Genomic DNA, 19,163 nt, shown 5'->3' with positions numbered 1-19,163 from the left:
ACCTGTTGAAGGAAATAAAATATTTTTGTAAATCTAAATATATATATATATATATATATATATATATATATATATATATATTTATATATATTTATATATATTTATATATATATAAACATAACTAAAAGAGAAGAAAATGAAAAATGTACATTATGTAAATAATAAACAATGTACTCAAACAGTCTTGTGGAAGCTAAACAATCAAGGAGAAAAGGGCTTTATTCATCGTACCAACAGACTTTGGCAAATTAGCAATATTCGCATTTGGAAATGCATTTTCCGGTAATGTCAGGGCTGAAACAAATAAATAGCAATTTTTTTGCAGATGCACATTGCTGGAATAAAGATACATTTTTCTACTTAAAAGACATACAACTGTGGTGTGAAATGAACGCTTCAGCTACATGATTTTCTCCTTTTTAAATAAAGCTTTTCAGTTTCTTAAGTACCTTCAAAAGCATGTTTTAGTTAAATAAATAGAATGATCTCCATTTTTAACATGCACAACTGATTTGTTTGGGAAAAGTATATACACACGGTTCAAACTTTCAATGACAGTATCTTACCATCGCACAGACACACACTCATACAACCACACAGGTAAGGACACTGGAACACACACATACACACACTCACACGCACTAACATACTCACAAATGCAGATACACTATACATATCTCCCCCTCTATGCTTTTTCTACATCTTCTTTCAGAGGGCTAACCTATCAAAGTGAAAAAAATGCAATGCTGAACATAATGAAAATGAGGAAATTAGTCTGAACATCACATTTTCAGCATCTGAACAACACAAGATTTTTGTTTTTTTTACTTTTCTTTTCTTTTTTTTTATGTAACAATCACAAAAATATGGATTCATGCATTATGAGCTTTGTGTCTTGATCTTCCACCTCTCCCGGCAGGAAATCATAAGTCGAGGCTTGATGCTTCAGTGACGTCAAACTGTACATCAATACTCTTTTTGAGGATAAGATGAAATGCTACTTCTGAGAAAGTCGTGTACAAACAATCTACAAGTACCTAGAAAAAAATCTCAGCCTCAGGCGCACTGGGCGTTCAGAGCTGGTGCTTCACTGCAGAGAAATAAGGACGTAAGTCTTCGAGTTCACTTGTCTTTTCTGTTTTTGCCTGTTTGTCTAAGATGTTTCATCTTTGTTGACGATTCTGTTGTATTTCCTTGAAAGGCACCATCTGACTAAGTGAGCTGCAGCGAAGTGACCCACTTTTTCCTTTCCCTGTCGGTTTAGGTTTTCATGAAGCAAAGTAGGAGCTCTGCATGGAATAGAGTCGGTCGATGGGATTCCCCACTCTCGCTTGCAGTGAGCCCGCCTCGGACGAGGCCATGAAGCAGTCACTAAGGCTGGTCAGTGAAGTGTCACTGTCAATGTCATGGAATATCGAGTCATTTCCTGTTGTAAGAGAAAAGAGATGGTCAGTATAATGCTCTTTTTTGTCTGAATTCTTTGATTTATTCAAAAATACATTAAAAGTAACACTCATATGTACAGTGATCTAAATACATATATTTTTTAATGATGATCATGCTTTTCATTTCTGTATAAAAAATGTATTGTGATATATTTGGGTGGCAAGTCAATAACATAATGAAGAAAATAAAGCCTCACACACACACACACACACACACACACACACGCACACGCACACGCACACACACACACACACACACACATATATATATATGTGAGACAATCATTTTCAAGACAAAAATTGTATGATTAAATAATGATTATCGCAGACTCTTATATAAATCTATCAATCTTCACATAAACCACAGAAAATTAATGACTGTTCAATTATGTATTTGTACGGGATCCCACATTCCATGCAATCAGATATTGTTAAACGAAATGGTTTCTTGCTAACATCCGAGCTAATAGCAAATGTTTACTTCTGAGATAATCTTCTCGCTCTATCATTTTCCTTGTGGGCACAGTTAGGAGTAATACGCTTTCCAGTACTTAATGACACCATTCTGAAAGACAGTGACAGGTTGATGGGCTATGGGTTTTTAATGAGCTGGCAATGTTGTCTGTCCCCGCTGTTCTCCCATAAAATCCAAGCTGGAGTGTGATGAGACCGGGGATTTGGGCCTTGCCATTCAGGAGAACGAATGACAAGACACTTGGGACCTGTTTTTAGGCTGCCTGTGACCGATGTCTCCAGATTTATGTGGCTAATGTTTGAAGTTAACGTCAATAATATTGAGAACAACTGGAACTGTGCAGAAACAACGTCACGCTGAGGAATTATAGTTCGCTTTCTACCCAAACTTCCTACCAGATTTTGACAAATGTGGCAAACTCTCAATGGTTTTGCTCAGTGTTTTGTTTTGCTTGCAGACACATGGATGCTTTCCCATGGCACTTTGTGCGTCAGTCATCATGGTTAACCATTGTTGTTTTACATGGCGCACCACAGATCATCGTTCGGCTCTTTAACAAAAATCCAATAGATAGTGTCACACAGCATAACAGACTACACCATTAATCTGTATGAGACCCGGGCAAATAAACCAAACGGGTAGCTCTGGGAACAGTGGTTGAGGCAAGTACGGTTTTGAAACACACTGAATTCATTTGGAAGGAAAACTTCAAAATAAAGTGGTGCGTTTGTGTAATCTCATGAGGAAAGAACAGTGGTATGGTTGCATTCTGTGAACCTTGTGGTCCAAACACAAGTCCCAGCTTCAGGGAGCAAACATGACAGAGCTCATGGGTTGATGCTCACCATATGGGTTCATGTGGTCACCGGGCATTTGAGGAGGGGTGAGGCCCTGCTGGAAGGGATCGGTGCTGTAACCATTTTCCATAGCAACCATCTGTTGCTGGGCTGGAGCCAATGGTGTGTAGGAGTTCATCATTCCCTCCATCCGATTGGACATCACCTCTGGAATGGGAGGAAAAAAAAAAGTAGATGTTGATCAGTCTTTGAGATATTCTCATGGTAGGGACGACTTACATCATCTCTGTGAACTGGAAAGCATAGTTACTTTAACAACTGTACATAATGCAAAACATTAATGCTTCGTTTAGTAAGAATTGTTCTTTCTTGTGGATTGGGTTTCTCCTAAAATCAAGGCTGGGTCTGGTATCTGCCCTTGAAATCAAGTTGAATTTCACGAAAACCAACAAACATGAAACACTCTTGTTCTGCAGCGGGAGAAGACGCAGGGACACCAGCCCTATAGGGAAGTACTCTATGAGTCATCCACAATGCCGAGGGCTAGGAATGACTCTTGTGGCTTCCAGTCTGGAGCCCACCATCTCAGCCCTCTGCTTTTGAGTGGTGAGCTCTCGCAAAGAAAGATGTCTGCAAATCATTTCTACAGGCTTCCACAAGTTTCCATTACATCTTCTTCTCTGATGCAAAGACATCTGATGTTGAGTTTCACCATCAAGTAACTGACTTTCATAAAAAAATAAAAATAAACAATAACTAAATCAAAAAAAATAATTTAAATAAAAAATTATGCATTTAGCAGACACTTTTATCCAAAGCGACTTATTTGCATTCAGGCTATTCATTTTTACCTATAATGTGTTCCCGGGGAATCGATCCCACAACCTTGCGCTTGATAGATAATGCTCTACCAATTGAGCTACGGGAACACTGATATTTTATATAATTTCAGATATTTACAACACAATTTCCTCATTAAAATTGAGAATTTTAATTGAAACTCTTTGGTGAATAGATGTTTTCATGACCATCCACAAAGTGTTTATGAGCTTGTCTTTTTTTTTTTTTTTTCATATATAATTATTATTATTTTTTTCACTGACCCAAATACATAAAGTTGTAAGGTAGCATTAAAACTTTTAAAACAACATGACGCAGCAAAGTCTTTTCTAGAATGGTTTTTCACACCAATCACTGGCCCCATAGCTGAAACTACTGGACAGCTGACACTTATAACCAAGACAGATGGGATTTACGATAACAAATATAACAATGTATTAACCGTGGGGCTCCATTGGATGACATATTCCAGCCCAATTTCATGATTCATGACATCATGGACTACTCGAGACCGCTAAGGTATTTCCCAAAGGGGAGTCTGACTTCACAAGACTTCTCAATATCTCAGACCACCAGAACAGTTCATCTACACCTAGCTGTCTCTCTAGAGTGTCTCCATCACCCTATCATTTTCTTTCATGTCTCTGAGAAAACATTTCTATTGGTTCATGAGGGGTAAGGTTCATGACCAAAGATGGATCACTATCTGACTTGAATTATCCCATTAAAAGTGACACAACCAAAGGCCACAAAAGTGCTGAAGCAAACAGAGAGAAACTAGTGTCAGTGTGATGACTTTACACTTCTGATGTTCGACATTTATTTATTTTTTTTGCTCTACACAGCAGAGTCAAAGCTCCATAAATGAATGCATCGTGAGAATAGTCCAACATCGGTCTATAAAATAAAAATATTATTGCTTGTCCTTTACCGCTGAAGATGATTCAATGATCGCTTGGATTATGGCTTTGCAGGAGAGCAGGCACAAGGGGTTCTGTTCGGCAATAAAATGTCAGTATAAACCCTCGGTTTTCCACAAAATAAAGATAGGAAGACTAGCTCTTATCTCAAACAACAAAAAAATGTGTTCATATGTCTCTTTAAGGATTTAAAATGTAAATCAAAAATGCTAACAGGTCTTAACTATATTAAGCAATATTATATTCAATAGAATTAACATGTTTGGTTAATAAAATGCAGCTTTAGGAAGTACAACAACAAAAAATACTTTGATATATTGTTTAAAGGATTTAAAATGTAAATAGACAATGTGCTAACATTAAATTCCAGGTCTGTATTAATCAATGTCATTAGCCACATACATACAAAATAGTAGGAATTCGACTTTTTAAAATTTACCCTTAAAGTACAAGTATTTTTATCTAACACAAAATGTGTTCTCTATATTTAAACTGCTTTCTGGTTATTTCCACAGTCTCTAAAGACAAACGCAGAGAGCGGAGAAATAAATATGACTGATGGAGGAATGGACTCCACTGCCTTACAACAAATATTTGTACAGGAATTAAGACTCTCGAGCTGTAGAGGAAACATTTGTCCTCCTCCGTAGAGCTTGGAATAATATTCTTCACGTTTCTTTTTTCCAGACAGTCTCATCCAAACTCATCTGTTACAGAAGCTCGTCTCAGCAACATATTAACTGTCGAAAAAAGACGCTACTTGACGGATTAGCTCTTTAACACTCTCAAATGAAAAATTTGCCTAAAAATCGGTATTAACGCATGGAATGTCGCCAAGCATGACCAGAAACAGATTGTCTTATAAATGTGAACTCAATGCATGGGCTCATCCTTTGCACCTGGCTGAATGGCAACTTGAGACATTAAGTTCCAGCAAAGGAGGAAACAGGGTGGGTGGATCGGTCAAAGTGGAGGCAACTTCAATGTGCTTATGTTGTAAATGAATTCATCCACCTCCACACTTCCTCCCTCACAGAAGAGCTGCACTCGTTCTTCGACCAGGGGTCATCGCCCGTGTCGCTCGGCCTGGTTTTGAGAGGGTGGACATGACTCACACCAAAGGGAAGAGGCGGGATACCCCACTTTCAACCCTTAGATATTCTTTAAAAAAAATCACTTTGACCATTCCATCCCACATTGAATCTATGCCTGAAAAATCTGCAGAAAACCAATACAATTTCTGCAAAATTGAATTTCGTTTTTCTACAAGTAGTAAATGTTTTGGCTAATCTGACTGTAGTATTCTAAGCTGCATTTAAACATTTAATAAAACTCCACAGAATTCGGAAAGCACAAAAAACACAAACTGGAAATAAATTCTAATTATTCATGTTGATTTCCATCTTAAAAGTCAAATTTCGGACTGATGTGGATGCCTTCAGGTTCATGTCAGGACATTTTACCTTGGCCCAGCCTTTGGGAGTTCTGCTGCTCCTGTTGCTGTTGCTGTCTCCGCGCCAACTTTTTCATCTGAAAAAATAACGATAAAAGCACAATCAGAAAACTTTGCGACTCCTAATCTAAAGAGAGATGCTCCTTGTTGTTCACCTCTGCTTGAACCACGCCAAGCTTGATCTGGCTGCATTATATTATCCACAGCCTTTTGAAGATAAAATCAGGGCTCTGAGGTGGGTTTCAGACGCTAACGTAAGAGCAGGATGGATGTGAGTACATCTCTCTCAAACTCTTGGGGAGTTTTTTGTGGAATGCGTCGAGAGGTTAAACTTCAGGCAGATAGCGACTGAGATTTGCTGTCTTGAGCCTTGCTCGCTTTTTCCATTTTGGCAGCGGCTGCGAGGAGTTTAGTGCATTGTTGGAGGATTACTTAAAAATTGTTGTGTTATCTGGTCCTTGGATGTACATTATCAGGTTTGTGCGGGTAATACTGGATGATTAATAAGGTAATGTACAGGGTCTGGACTCACCTTAGCTCTTTGGTTCTGGAACCACACTTGAACGACGCGAACACTCAAGCCCGTCTCTGCAGCCAGCGTCTCTCTTACCTAGATTATACAACAAAAATGATTGGTTTCTTTAGTAAAGAGTCTGTGTAATATATGGAATCCCATTTCCATCTTAGAGTGTTAACTAACTGATATCTGATTTATTTAGTTTTTTCTCATTATTGTGGCTTTATTTCAAAATATATTTCTTAGAACTAAAATGATGATCTAAAAATGTTGACCTCACAATTGCAACCACATATTATTACCTCATGTTAATTTATAAATGTGATTTCACATTTCACAATTTCAACTTCATATCTCAAAACTAACATGATTGGGACTATTGCTCACAATTGCAATTTTATTCTCACAATGTTACAGTAATTCTATATTAAAATTTTGACTTCAAATCTCAATTGCAACTTCATATTATTTCACAATTGCGATGTTAACTGCAACTTGTAACAGGCTTTATTCATTGTAATTGTGACTATCTCTGCTACATTGTGACTTTATATCTTGAAATTGCAACTGCATATCTTATTTGTGTAATTGTGACTTTTTTTTCTCATTTTATTTCAGACAATTGCAACTTGATATTTCATAACTGTGACTTCTTATCCCACAACTGTGATTTAATGTCTTGTAATTTTGTAACAATATTTCTCACAATTACAACTTTATTTCTTGTACTTGTGACTTTATATCTCACGATGTGATTTAATATTACAGTGTGACTTTATATCCAGCAATAGTGTCATTTTATTTCAAGATGATTATGATATCACAGCTGCAAATTTACATCCCACAATGTGCCACTATTACACATTTTAAACTACATGTCATAATTCCCTACTTTATTTTCTCTCAGTTACAAATGACTCCTATAGAAAGATGGTGCTTTAGAGATTGAGGGAATTGATATCTAGAGGAACTCACCTTCCGGCAGGGTTTGGAAGAAACCTCGAAGGACGCTTTGAATGCACGCCTCTGTTGTGTGGTAAGGATGGTACGTGGTCGCTTGGGTCTTCTTGGGTCTTTCCCATCATCTCCCTTCCCAGTGCCTCCTGAGCCCTTCTCCTTCTTGATATCCAACTCCTCATCTTCACTTTTCTCTGGAATAAAAATCCATCATTCACAGGAATCAGTACTTCCTTTTAAAACTCTGCAACTTTTTAGACAACCTAATGATAAATCGCTGTTTTTGTTCTTTTCAATTTTAGGAGATTCAGTCACAGTGCATCCATAATGAAAGGAGACACATGTGGTTTTAATACTTTTGTTAGCAATTTATTAGTGCTCGAGTGGCCCACATCCACTTGCAAAACGGCAACTCTGACTGTAAAGTATGTGAATTTGTCATTGGACTGGACATTTTGTCATTTAAAATGAATAGCGCACGGCTTTGGCTGTTTTACACCATATAAATCTTTGATAAGAATCCAACACATAGCGGATGCAACGTATTGGGAAAGGTATGGAAGTGGACTACATATGGGAAATGAGGTCTAATAGCCAGGGGAAGTGAAAAAGATAGCAAAACCACAAATTCAAAGAGTGTACATGCTTGCAAAAAGAACACTCGGACAAAAATCGGCTGTACAAATCAAACTACGTGAGCAGAATTTAAGCTCGCCAATCCATAAAATCCAATATCTCGCCTCATATCACAAAATTTCCACTGCCTGTTCATACGAACTAATCAAAGTGTCTCAATTAGTCTAAGGTGATCCTCGGGCGGGTTTATCAAGCCTGCCCTGTGTCGTGATAATCTCTCTCAGTTGGTCCAGCTAATGTGCCATATTCACAAAATGGCTCCTGGCTTTCCTACTGTAATTATTATAGTCAGACGGGGGATTGGCTTTATTGTTCAGTGGGTGGAGGTTTCATCCAATAAGCCACATCAGCTTGTGTTTAATAGAATAATAATAGTAATTAAAAAAAAAGGTGCCAAACTCTGTAATGTGGCCTGGTTCAAAAGTTAAAAACCCAAATGGGCACGTTCCCAGCGTGACTGTTTCTCGAGATTAAGGGCTTCTGCAATTTGGCACAAGTGGCTTTTGTGGCATCAGCAGTGAACGTCTCTGGCGATGAAGCCTGCGAATGGTTTGGCCTTTTTAAGTGATCAGCGGGAGATACGAACATGATGGGCTGATTCTGTCCTCTCTCTCATCTGTTTCTGATCTCTTTTAATGCCAGTGGTGTGGTGTGCTGCAAACTGAATTCCTTGCCATTACACTTCACTTCTTGCGTTCAGGTCAACTTATAAACCCAAAACTTATAAACGAAGAGTAGGAAAGAGACGAACATCACTGAAAATTGACACGGTCTTGCTGAAGCATCTGACAAACTTCTCAGCGTTTGAGAGAGTGGGCTGTGTGCATGTGTGCGCGTTTGAAGGAAATCCACAGGGGGATTGGTGAGATAGAAGTGAGGCTTGGTGAGATGCCTCATTACAGTGAAGTGAGGGAAATGGAGTCCAAAGGGTTGACGAGCAGTGAACAGGGCCTGAAATCTCTCTTTTCACTCGCGCACATTCAAACTCTTCTTTTTTCCAGCAACTTAACTTGGCCACATCAGACAGCACAGTGTGGCTTCTCTTTGTAAGAACCGCTTTTCCTCTACTTACTCTTGATTAAAGGGGTCATATTCTACATTTCTGTGCATATTATTCCCTTGCTTTTGAGTCATGTAAAACAGAATGGTCTTAGTGTTTTCTGTCCATGCACTGAAAGTCAGTGTTGTTTTGGCATTCATTGTATGCACAAAAACCGTTCTTCAATATCTACTTCTGTGTTTTGTAGAGCAAAGAAAGCCTTCTGATATCTCCCCTAATAATATGTTCATGGATACACTGGCAGCATGGTCTGTGGTGTATAGATTAGTCTGTATTCATACCTGAATCGGAGTCATCAGGACTGACAGAGCCGAGCAGGTCTTTCTCTCTTTCATAGTCATTCTTGCACAGCAGCTGTCCGTCCTTCAGTACAAATTCATCCCCTTTCCTAAGCTGTCGGTCACACACACAGCAGCAGAAACAGTTGAGGTGGTACACGCACTCGAGCGCCCGCATAACAAACTCCGTGGGGGCAATTTTCTCCAGGCACCCGCTGCATTTGGTCGCAAATAACCTGCGTCACAAAGAGAAAGAGAGAAATGTGTAAATGCTTGAAAAATATCTGTCTAGAAAGACACTAAGAAAGTCCAAATTAAGCTCTAAACCGACACTACTGTTCAAAAGTTTAGGGTCAGGAAAATTTTTAATGGTTTTGGAAAAAGAAGACTTTTATGCTCATAAGTGCTGCATGTATGTGATCCAAAAATATAGTAAAAACAGAAACATTCTAAAAGAGGTACAATTTAAAATAGCTGTTTTACATTTTTATATATTTTGAAATGATATTTATTCCTGTGATGGCAAAGCTGAGCTTTCAGCAGCCATTACTCCATTACTTAGTGTCACATGACCCTTTAGAAATCCTTCTAATATGCTGATTTGCTGTTTAAAAAAAAAAAAAAAACATTTCTTATCATTAAAAAAACAATGGTTTTGTGGAAACCATAAAAAAAAATATTTTCCATGATTCTTTGATAAAAAGAAAGCTCAAAGGGCTTATTATTACCATTTTTACTGTCATTCTTTTTACAGGATGTTTCATGGCAATGCAATTCTATCATATCTACTTCTCAAATATTTGTACTACTTTCATGGTGAAGAGCATACAGGTTTGAAATGACATGACAGTGTGTAAACAATTATTATTATTTTTTTTTGAACTACCTCTTTTAGATAAACTACCACTTTTAGATAAAGCATCAGTAGGCACCACAGCACAGTGAATGTCTTTACATGTGCTTGTCCATCATAGTTTGGTGATTAAGGGTGCAGGGGGCATGAGGTTGAGCCCCTGAGTGATCTGCTTTGACACTGGCTCATCTGTTAATGCAGCCTGGATAACTCCTCAACGCTTCAGCAGAACCCAATGGGAGGAAATACGGGATCACCTCTCGACCCAACGCACCAGCAAACCTCAATCAGCGGCATGGGCCCTCAGCTCCACTGGCTTTACCCCGCTCACTGCAGTGATTAGACAGGCTCCAGCGCCACTCACACAATGCTACTGAAACGGGAAGTTATCTCTTAGGGAAGCGATGGCTTAAAATCTGTTTGCATTTCTTTCTTTTTTTTCTTTTTTCGTGAGAGATTGGTTAATGCTGCACATGAAATCACATATATTGTAAATATACAACAACCTAAAATAGAATATAAAAAATAGCATAAAATATTAAAATAGCAAAAATCTGCATTTTGTTGCTGTGAACTGATCCCCTGTCAGATAAACTCTAAATTCATATGCTATGCCACAATACATGTCTGTTTACATAACAGACCGCGGTCACCCCCGCAGCCTTCATTTCCTCCTAACGGTGTCGATAAAATCATTTTGGTTTCATTACAGGCAGAGATATTGCCATCTCGCTCTCATCTTGTGAGGTTCAGCGGGAGCCCACCTCTACAGGAAGCGGGTGTATGACAGTGTCCAGCCCATAAAAGCTGATTTATTAGCCTTGGTTTTTTTTGTTTGCTCTGGCTGGTAGGACAGCTGCTCCTGCGCTTGTGCGTATCTCTGCATTTCATCTGTGGCATTGTTCACCGGGTGGGAGAGACAGCGAGAATGCCCATCATCATATTCTGTTGATGGTGGACAGGGTTGGTTGACAGTGATGAATATGTGTTAATATGAGTTCAGATGAATATGTGTAAATATGGTGGGTTTTGTGATGGTAATTCCATTGTGAGATGGTGATTGGGGACTGATAATGACAGCCTGCTGGACACACGACCAGCTGCATTGCTGTTTGTTGGATTTTTATGTAGCTGGGTATTTTTTTTGTCACTACTGTTGTTTTGCATGTGAGTTTCTATCGGCGTCTTTTGAGATGTCATGAGAATAAACCTACGTGGGATCCAGTGGAATTGCCTTGTCATTTATGGAGCAGCATTATTACTTATGTTGGAAAATAACTGGCAAATAGTCATTGGTAGGTACTGTAGGTTTTATGTATTATATACCATTTTTTAATCATTACTGTATTTTACTTTATTTAAATTTATATTTAAAAATTTTTTTGTTTAAATTTATATTTACATTTTCAGACTGGTGTTCCAAAACTTAATAAATGTAAAAAAATAAAATAAAATAAAAAATAAAATAAAATTATATTTCATACCATTACCATTATTATATACCATTATTTCTATGGTGTTGGCATATCCGTCAACCTGACTCATTTCTACAATCTGACGAAGGAATATCTCTGTGGAACACACCTTTATCATTTTGTGTTTAGACACAGTCTGATCTGTTGCGTTAACTCCCAATTGTTCACGTAATTTCGTCCATAGAGTTTTCATTAATCAACTGAAAATATAATTATTTTTCCTCCAGAAATTAAGTATTGAGCAAGCACTGAAGATTAGCATGGTTGTAATTTCTGGCATGAAGACCACAGCGCTGTGATATGATCCTTAAAACATCTGTAAAGAAGATGAGTTGGTAACAATAACAAGATGATTTTGCACAATCCATCATATTTATGGAGTTTTTGCTGTCTAAACACATCCAAACACTCACAACTTCCACATTAAACAATGGCTGCCGCAGTGTTTTGGCTAGATTAACCAGTTACATGCCGGATCTGTCGAACAAGTCAAACAGGGTAATGAATCTGTCATTACTCAGTCTGAATCAAATGTTCATTCAACAATGCGAATCCTTGTCAAAGACACCAGGGCAAAAAGGCCGGAAAGCACAGGAAATGAACCCTATTGAGCAGTTGTGACACTTTCTAGTTTCGCCCGCTCACCTCGGCGATGCCCCGCTCTCAGGATCCTTCTCATCCAAATGAAAACATTCCCTTTCATCCGCCTCTTTTCTTCTCACCTCCTTCCCCCCCCACCCGTTCTAATCTTGTAAGCCATTATTTTCCTATTTCCCCTCTCTGTCACTTTGCATTATTTTTGCTGCTGTAATTCCCATTTGTCCCTTCTGGAATCTTCCTGTCCTGGCTTTGTCCCGGAATCTAATCCGGACTTTTTGGCTGTCGTCAGCCCCCCTGACCCATTCCCTATTCTCTGCGGGACCTCTGATGGAATAGCCACGCATGACGCCCCTGCTATAGCAACCACACCTCTGCAGGAAGGCGACGGCTAACTTTTCGGATGGGCAGAGAAAGCCTTTCACAAACTGGCAGCAGAAGTAAATCCTTCTTGGAGGAACAAGGGAAATTAGCAGGGAGCAGTGGAGTAGGGATTTAACCCTACCCCTTTTTTTCCTTTTGAAAGCACCAGTCACTTCAACTCCCACTGATCGCCACAATCAAACAGAGCAGAGGCGGGGGGTAACAGAAAGAGAGAGAGGGAGGCGGCCAGGCTGTGGTGATGGTGGTGGTGGGTGGAGGGGGGGTTGAAAGAGAGCAGCCCAGTGAATGACACAAGCGCTGGATTGTGGAGGAGCCCCTAATCCCACTTTAATACCTTTCCAAGTTCAGCGCCGAAAGAATGCGCTTTAAAACAACACCACAGTGTGAGTAGGCAAAGGCCAACCGGGATGGGGGGGTTGCTCTCAATCCCCCGTAACATTACCTGATTAGCCTGGGTGAGCAACAGAGTATGGGCATGCAGGGGAAGAGCAGACCGGACCGGACGTTAGGACAGACTCTTCCTGGGATTCCGTGCATCTTGTGGAGGGGATTTTTGTCCTGTGGTTTGAGATGAAAGCTGAAGAGAGACTAGAGAGTAGAATCCTTCAGACGCATCTCCACATCTGGGCCTTTTTAAACTATCTGCCTCTACAAACTCAGCGAAGGAAAGTACTACCAGTGGACACAAAACACAAGATCTACAGATCCCATTTTTCATGCTATTCGTCTCGTGGAGTTAAAAGAGTGTGAAGAGAATGCACATTATGACAGTACAGATTAGTTCTAATGTCAAGTGAGCTGCCTTCTAAAATATCTTAAAATATATAAATAAGCAAATAGCAACAACGTTATTATTAATAAATATGAGAAAACAAATAACCAAAACTCAAAACTCAATATATATATAATATATATATATAATGTTTTCTTATGCTTTTATGGTATTGCATTGTTCCTTTTACATCATCTGCATTTAAATTATTTGTAAATGAAACTAAAACAAGCAAACAAATAAATATATTCTGTGAACAAAGTAACATAGATTATACCATATAGCTGCATGTATCATTCACAAAGAAGGCAATCCAAAAATGCACTGTGACAAGCTTGTCAAAAAATAAATCCATAATGACGGACAAAGTGAAATGATGATTATAAATAAACAGAAAGTTCATTAAAAACTGAAAATGGGTCAATAAAACAATATCTGTGCACTTTAAAATGACTTATTTGACCCGGCTTTCATGGGCTGTCAACTGTAATGTTCATAAAGTGTATTGTGGTGTTAGCTTAGCAACATGCTATCACTAATCTGCTGAAATCAATTAGGAGTTCGGACATCAGTGCAGAGTGCTATTTGTGAGAAAATCAATCTATAGAATTTGTATTCTAGTTGGAAGGCACAGTAGGCACAGTGGGTACAAGGAGAGTGAATAATGTGAGTCAATGATGAATTATAAAGGTGAAACTCCAGTGCCAAGTAATGCCTAATGAGTCAGTAAACAAATAAAGGGGGAAGAAAAAGACAGACCAAAAAGTATTGGAGAGTGTGGGGGATTAAATTCCCTCAGACACCCAATTTGTTTGTCCTAAGGATGCACATTCCCTACCAAACACCTGAGCGCACAGATTAGCAGATAAGACCCTCGCATTTGGATCAACAGACACAATTCAGGCAGTGCGGTGTCAATATTGATTCAGACCCTCTCGGAACAAGACCCCACGAGTCAAATCAGCGGTAATCCACACAGATAACTTCAGAAAAGCTCATTATCTGCTTCCAGACTCTCAGAGTCCAGTATAATCGCTAGCTGAATAGATATTCACACATCAAGATAACATGTTTAGCCAGAAGAAATGCCCACCACTGGAATCTCTATCACCAGATGACATTTAATACATTTTAATAATTATGTCAAATATGAAAAAAAATGCATGTAAAAAAATGGTTTGAATGTGGCATGCGTTATGTCCCAATCTCATTCTCCTGTACATTACAGGCACAAGTGTCAAAATGCCTCCACGTTGCCTGTTTTGTGACATGATATTTTCCCTGCAGGGTGTCTGCCTCTTGAACGGACATAGCATTTGACGGCTTATCAGAGGAAGATATTTCTGTAATTAAAAAAAAAAATGATTAGGCCTTCACCTTCCAATTCCTTTCAGAACGGTTGCCGTCAGAGTACGTTCTCTTTGAAGAGCTTATGAGCAACTTAAAGTGTGACAACATCTTAAAGCTTTCACCCCATGTTGCCAATGATTTCCCGACCACTAAAGACCTTTCCCTCAATGCCTCTAACTCGCTGATAAGAATCACATACCCAGAGGAGATTAAAGATGAGTCTAGAGAAGGGAGAGAGGTGTGGGAGAGTGTGCAGCTTGATAATTGTCATACATTTAGCAACACATGCTCTCATCTCCACCTATCCTCTCATCTGTACTGAACATACAGGAGAAAAAAAAAAAAAAAAGCCAGTAACGATTTCGGGAATGGATCCTTATGTCACCGCATTTCCATCAAAGGCTCTGTCTAACAGCTGTAAACAATCACTTTGAAGACAGTCAGTCCCCCCAGGCTTCTTCAACCAAGCCCCCCAGGCCTGCGATGTGTTCTGGTCATGTCAATCATGAAGACACGAACACTGAGGTGGTGGGGTCGGTTTAAAAAGAGTTTAGAGTTCCCCGTCTGGGGGCTACCTGGCTACAGGCTTCATAGTTATAGATAAGAAGTGGAATTTGTGTGAAGATGATATAGAGTATATAATTTCTGAATGTTGCATATTCTTTGGGAAAGATTATTCTGATATTGTATTTTTTTTTACATTTCAGAGGAATATTAGTAAAGCAATGTTCTATAATACTGTATACACTGTTGTTGTGTCAAATTGTGCTATTAATGGGGTCATAAGTGAAGTGACACAGAGTCAAGTATGGTGACACATACTCAGAATTCATGCTCTGCATTTAACCCATCCAAAGAACATACACCCGGAGCAGTGGGCAGCCATTTATGCTGCAGCGCCCAGTGTGCAGTTGGGGGTGGTATTGAGGGTGGAGAGAGTGCTGTACATTCACTTCCCCAACCTACAATTCCTGCCGGCCCGGGACTCAAACTCACAACCTTTGGTTAAAGAATTGGTCAACACCCTGATGAAGGCCAATGGGCCGATACGCGTTGGTGTTTTAATGCTTTAGCCCAACTATTAAAGGCTTTTTAACTTTTGCATCCTATTGAGTGCCTGGACTTGGATTTTTTTCCAAAATCTTTTTCTAATATCTCTTTGGATTTGAGACTTTAGTCTTTGCAACTTTACAGATCTTCTTTATGCACCAAGAGCTTGTAACACTCTAAAGAGGAAGGAAAATTTGAAATCACATCATATGACCCCTTTAAAAAGAAAAAAAAAAAAATCAGTACATGTAATGCATTAATGCTTCTTATAGCTTTTCTGTATAAGCTTGAACAGACTTTTTCAAATTTTTTGAGATAAACCTTTGTCAATCCAAAGTTCTTTTTTAAAAAAACTTTACTTTTATAGCTTAAAATGTAAGTTTAATTTAATTTTAACTGTAAAGGCATTCTCTTAAGTTTGATTAATCCTTGACCCCCAAATGTTTGATTAATCAGATATAAATTATAGATTCTAAATTATAGATTTTTCATTGCCCATCAGTATACTAGAATAATTTAAATTTACTGCTGAACTAGGGATCTGACAAAGGGCAACATTTTCAGCCAAAACAAAAGCCGGAGACTTTTTTACTTATTAAACATTTTGCCTGGTCATTTACATGACAACGGTGTTTTGGGGACTGAAAACGCATATTTTTGAAAATGGGATTCAAAGTGGAGGTTTTTGAAAATGCGACCATTATTGTTTCTGTTTAAACACCCAAAATGGGAATCTTTGAAAATGGTAACGTCATGCATGTGTGTAGTATGTGTTAGGAATGTAGACATGCACAGTACGTGCTGATTTTAAAAGCTAGCATGAACAAACATACAAAACAGTGGCGGAGTACATGGTACTGTTGTTGCTCAAGAGTTTGCGAACGCTTCTTCAGCAAAGTGGATTTACTTCAGCAATATTACAACCAACAGTGAAGACGCATTATATACAACATATAATCATCACTTCCCTACAGGTACTGTTTACTGTTAACAATGTGACAGCGCCAACTACTGGCCTGGCTGTTTTTGCGGATATGTGTGAACGCAAATCTTATTGAAAATGTTGTTGTGTATATGAGAAACTTTTTAAAAACAGAAGGGAAAACTTTTCTGTTTTTGACTACATCGTTGTCGTGTAAACACACACTGTGACATTTTACACACATGCTGGTTGCACTTAAATGCTTCTGGTTATACTGCAAATATTGCTGTTTATAATCTAAAAGACCTTACCGTTAAAGTAAACATAAGCACTAAAAATCAGCATGTGGAAGTGAGAACAACTCCAAACCAATATTATGACTTGGTCGTGAACGACCAACATAGATAAAATTTCTGCGGGTTTAGTGCGCCATAAAATCATTGCTCTTTAATATTCTTTAAGAATAACTGCAACACTTCTACCATTTTGAGTGGTGAGATGAAATGCAATTGATCATAACTCAACTCCTTAAACTTTAAACACAGACTAAAAAATGCTGTTTCATTAGACAAATACCATAATCATTAAAGTAAAACTTCTGTTTAATAATCCATGAGGAAATGGGCCTCTATTACTGCTTAGTATCAGCGTTTCTCTTCGGCATGGAGAGATTACAGTGTGAACTAATGAAGGCAAATAAAGAGTATCTCCACCACGTTCCCCTGGGCAAGCTCAAGTCAACGCTAAGAGCTGCTTAATCACCTCCCTCTCTATACTAAATTAGCATAGTAATGGGCTTTAAATTGAGGCTCTTTGTTTTTTAATTAAACTCCCAGCAGGTAAAAGTAAAACACATTAGATGAGAATGTGAACCTTCATTACTGGCCCAGAGGTGTTTTCCTCCGTCAAACAATCTTTGGGCTCTCTTTCTCTTGAGGATCTTGATCTCACAAGACACGTTTCATCTCTCACTTTGTCCCCTGTTCGTTTAAAATATCTATCAAATTAGAAGCAAACAGCTTTTGAAGCTTGTGGGGTGTTGATGATATGCCTTGTGGCTAACAAATGGCTCGTAAGCCACAGTATGAGTCACCATCTCAGCGAAGAACATTGTGTGATCATCTTCCTCTCCATGATGGATAAGTGGATTTGCCTAGACAGGTTCCCCTTTGCTCTATGACACCATTGTCTTGTGCATCTATGAATGCTGGGAGGTTTTTAGCGCTGGTAGGTGGCTGGCTGGCTGCATGTATTGTTATTCATATTTGCTTTGCAACAGCTGATTTATTACCCCACAGAATTCAACACCTGCATTGTTTTATGGCGTGCAAGTGAGCTCACATGAATTCCCACAATCATGAATCTGCCATTTAAGACCATTGAAACGACTGATGAGGTTCACAAAACATCTCATCACCGCAATCAATGCGACAAGGACGCGGATCGATATGGCTTTACGCTCTCAAGAAATCCCCAATGGAGCTTTATGGCCATCAACATCGTCATCATACACAATTTGACTGGTAACTCTCATTATACAACATATTTCATGTTCAATCTGTGTTTATGAGTGTGCTTTAGATCCAAAAACCCATGTGATGTTTGAGGACTTGAAATGAAATTAGTGTCTCAGGGTTCTGCCCTACTCTTTTGGAAAGTGGTTATGTGAAATTTTCTTTCTGTTCATAGAAACACATGTTTCGTGCAGCTCCTGTTATATATCTGACAGAATAATATCCCATGCATGGTTGAACATCCTTATTGATCTGACAAACTGAGCTGTATCGTGAGGATATGTATTCAAAAATATGATCCGTTTTCTACCTGGTTGAGCAGTTAAATTATTTTCAGGCATGATCATTGAAAATGCTTTCTGCTCTGTTGATCTGAAAGACGTAATAACTTGAGGGGTCATTTGCAGAGGTGGGAGGCACGGCTGAGGGAGAGTATCAGTGTCCAAACATGTCTACACACTTGCCTCAATGCCTCTCAGGGAAAACAGGGCCAAGTGCAACATTCACAGGCTAAGTTAACACAAATCAAGCTGTCTTAACATATTTCTAACTTGCAAAGAAAAGTCCATCAAACTGGTCAACAATTTTCTGGAGAAATTATAATTATCTCTGATTCAACACCACTAACCGTACAAACTTCAAAGGCACTATTAATGAACCTCTAAGGCACTAACAATGAATGATTTAGAACCCTCTTCACAGGCAACAAGTTTACTATTAGCATGACTCCTAGTAAATTTCAACAAAGTTTAGTGTTAGCATGTTGCTAAGCTAACACAATACTAACCTTACCCTAACTACACAAATATCCATTTTAATTCATTCAAATATATAAAAGATATGTTTGTTCATAATTGATATTTTATCT

At 38.6% G+C, this 19,163-nt stretch overlaps 1 protein-coding gene across 1 annotated transcript in view; it reads right to left on the bottom strand.

Moving 5' to 3' along the window:
* Positions 1–201: 201 nt before the first annotated feature.
* Positions 202–19,163, bottom strand: part of LOC128018489 (LIM/homeobox protein LMX-1.2) — a 59,792-nt gene continuing 40,830 nt past the window's right edge. Inside the window, exons 4-9 of the mRNA XM_052604029.1 lie at positions 9,382–9,614; positions 7,423–7,598; positions 6,463–6,540; positions 5,941–6,007; positions 2,766–2,924; positions 202–1,426 (exon numbers count right to left, since the gene is read on the bottom strand). Of these exons, the coding sequence (XP_052459989.1) occupies positions 1,269–1,426; positions 2,766–2,924; positions 5,941–6,007; positions 6,463–6,540; positions 7,423–7,598; positions 9,382–9,614 (871 nt within the window). The 3' untranslated portion in view covers positions 202–1,268. The remainder of the gene's footprint in view (positions 1,427–2,765; positions 2,925–5,940; positions 6,008–6,462; positions 6,541–7,422; positions 7,599–9,381; positions 9,615–19,163) is intronic.

The sequence above is a fragment of the Carassius gibelio genome, chromosome A8 (assembly GCF_023724105.1).
Source record: "Carassius gibelio isolate Cgi1373 ecotype wild population from Czech Republic chromosome A8, carGib1.2-hapl.c, whole genome shotgun sequence".
NCBI classification, from domain to species: Eukaryota; Metazoa; Chordata; class Actinopteri; order Cypriniformes; family Cyprinidae; genus Carassius; species Carassius gibelio.
This window is presented reverse-complemented; position numbering and strand designations above follow the sequence as displayed.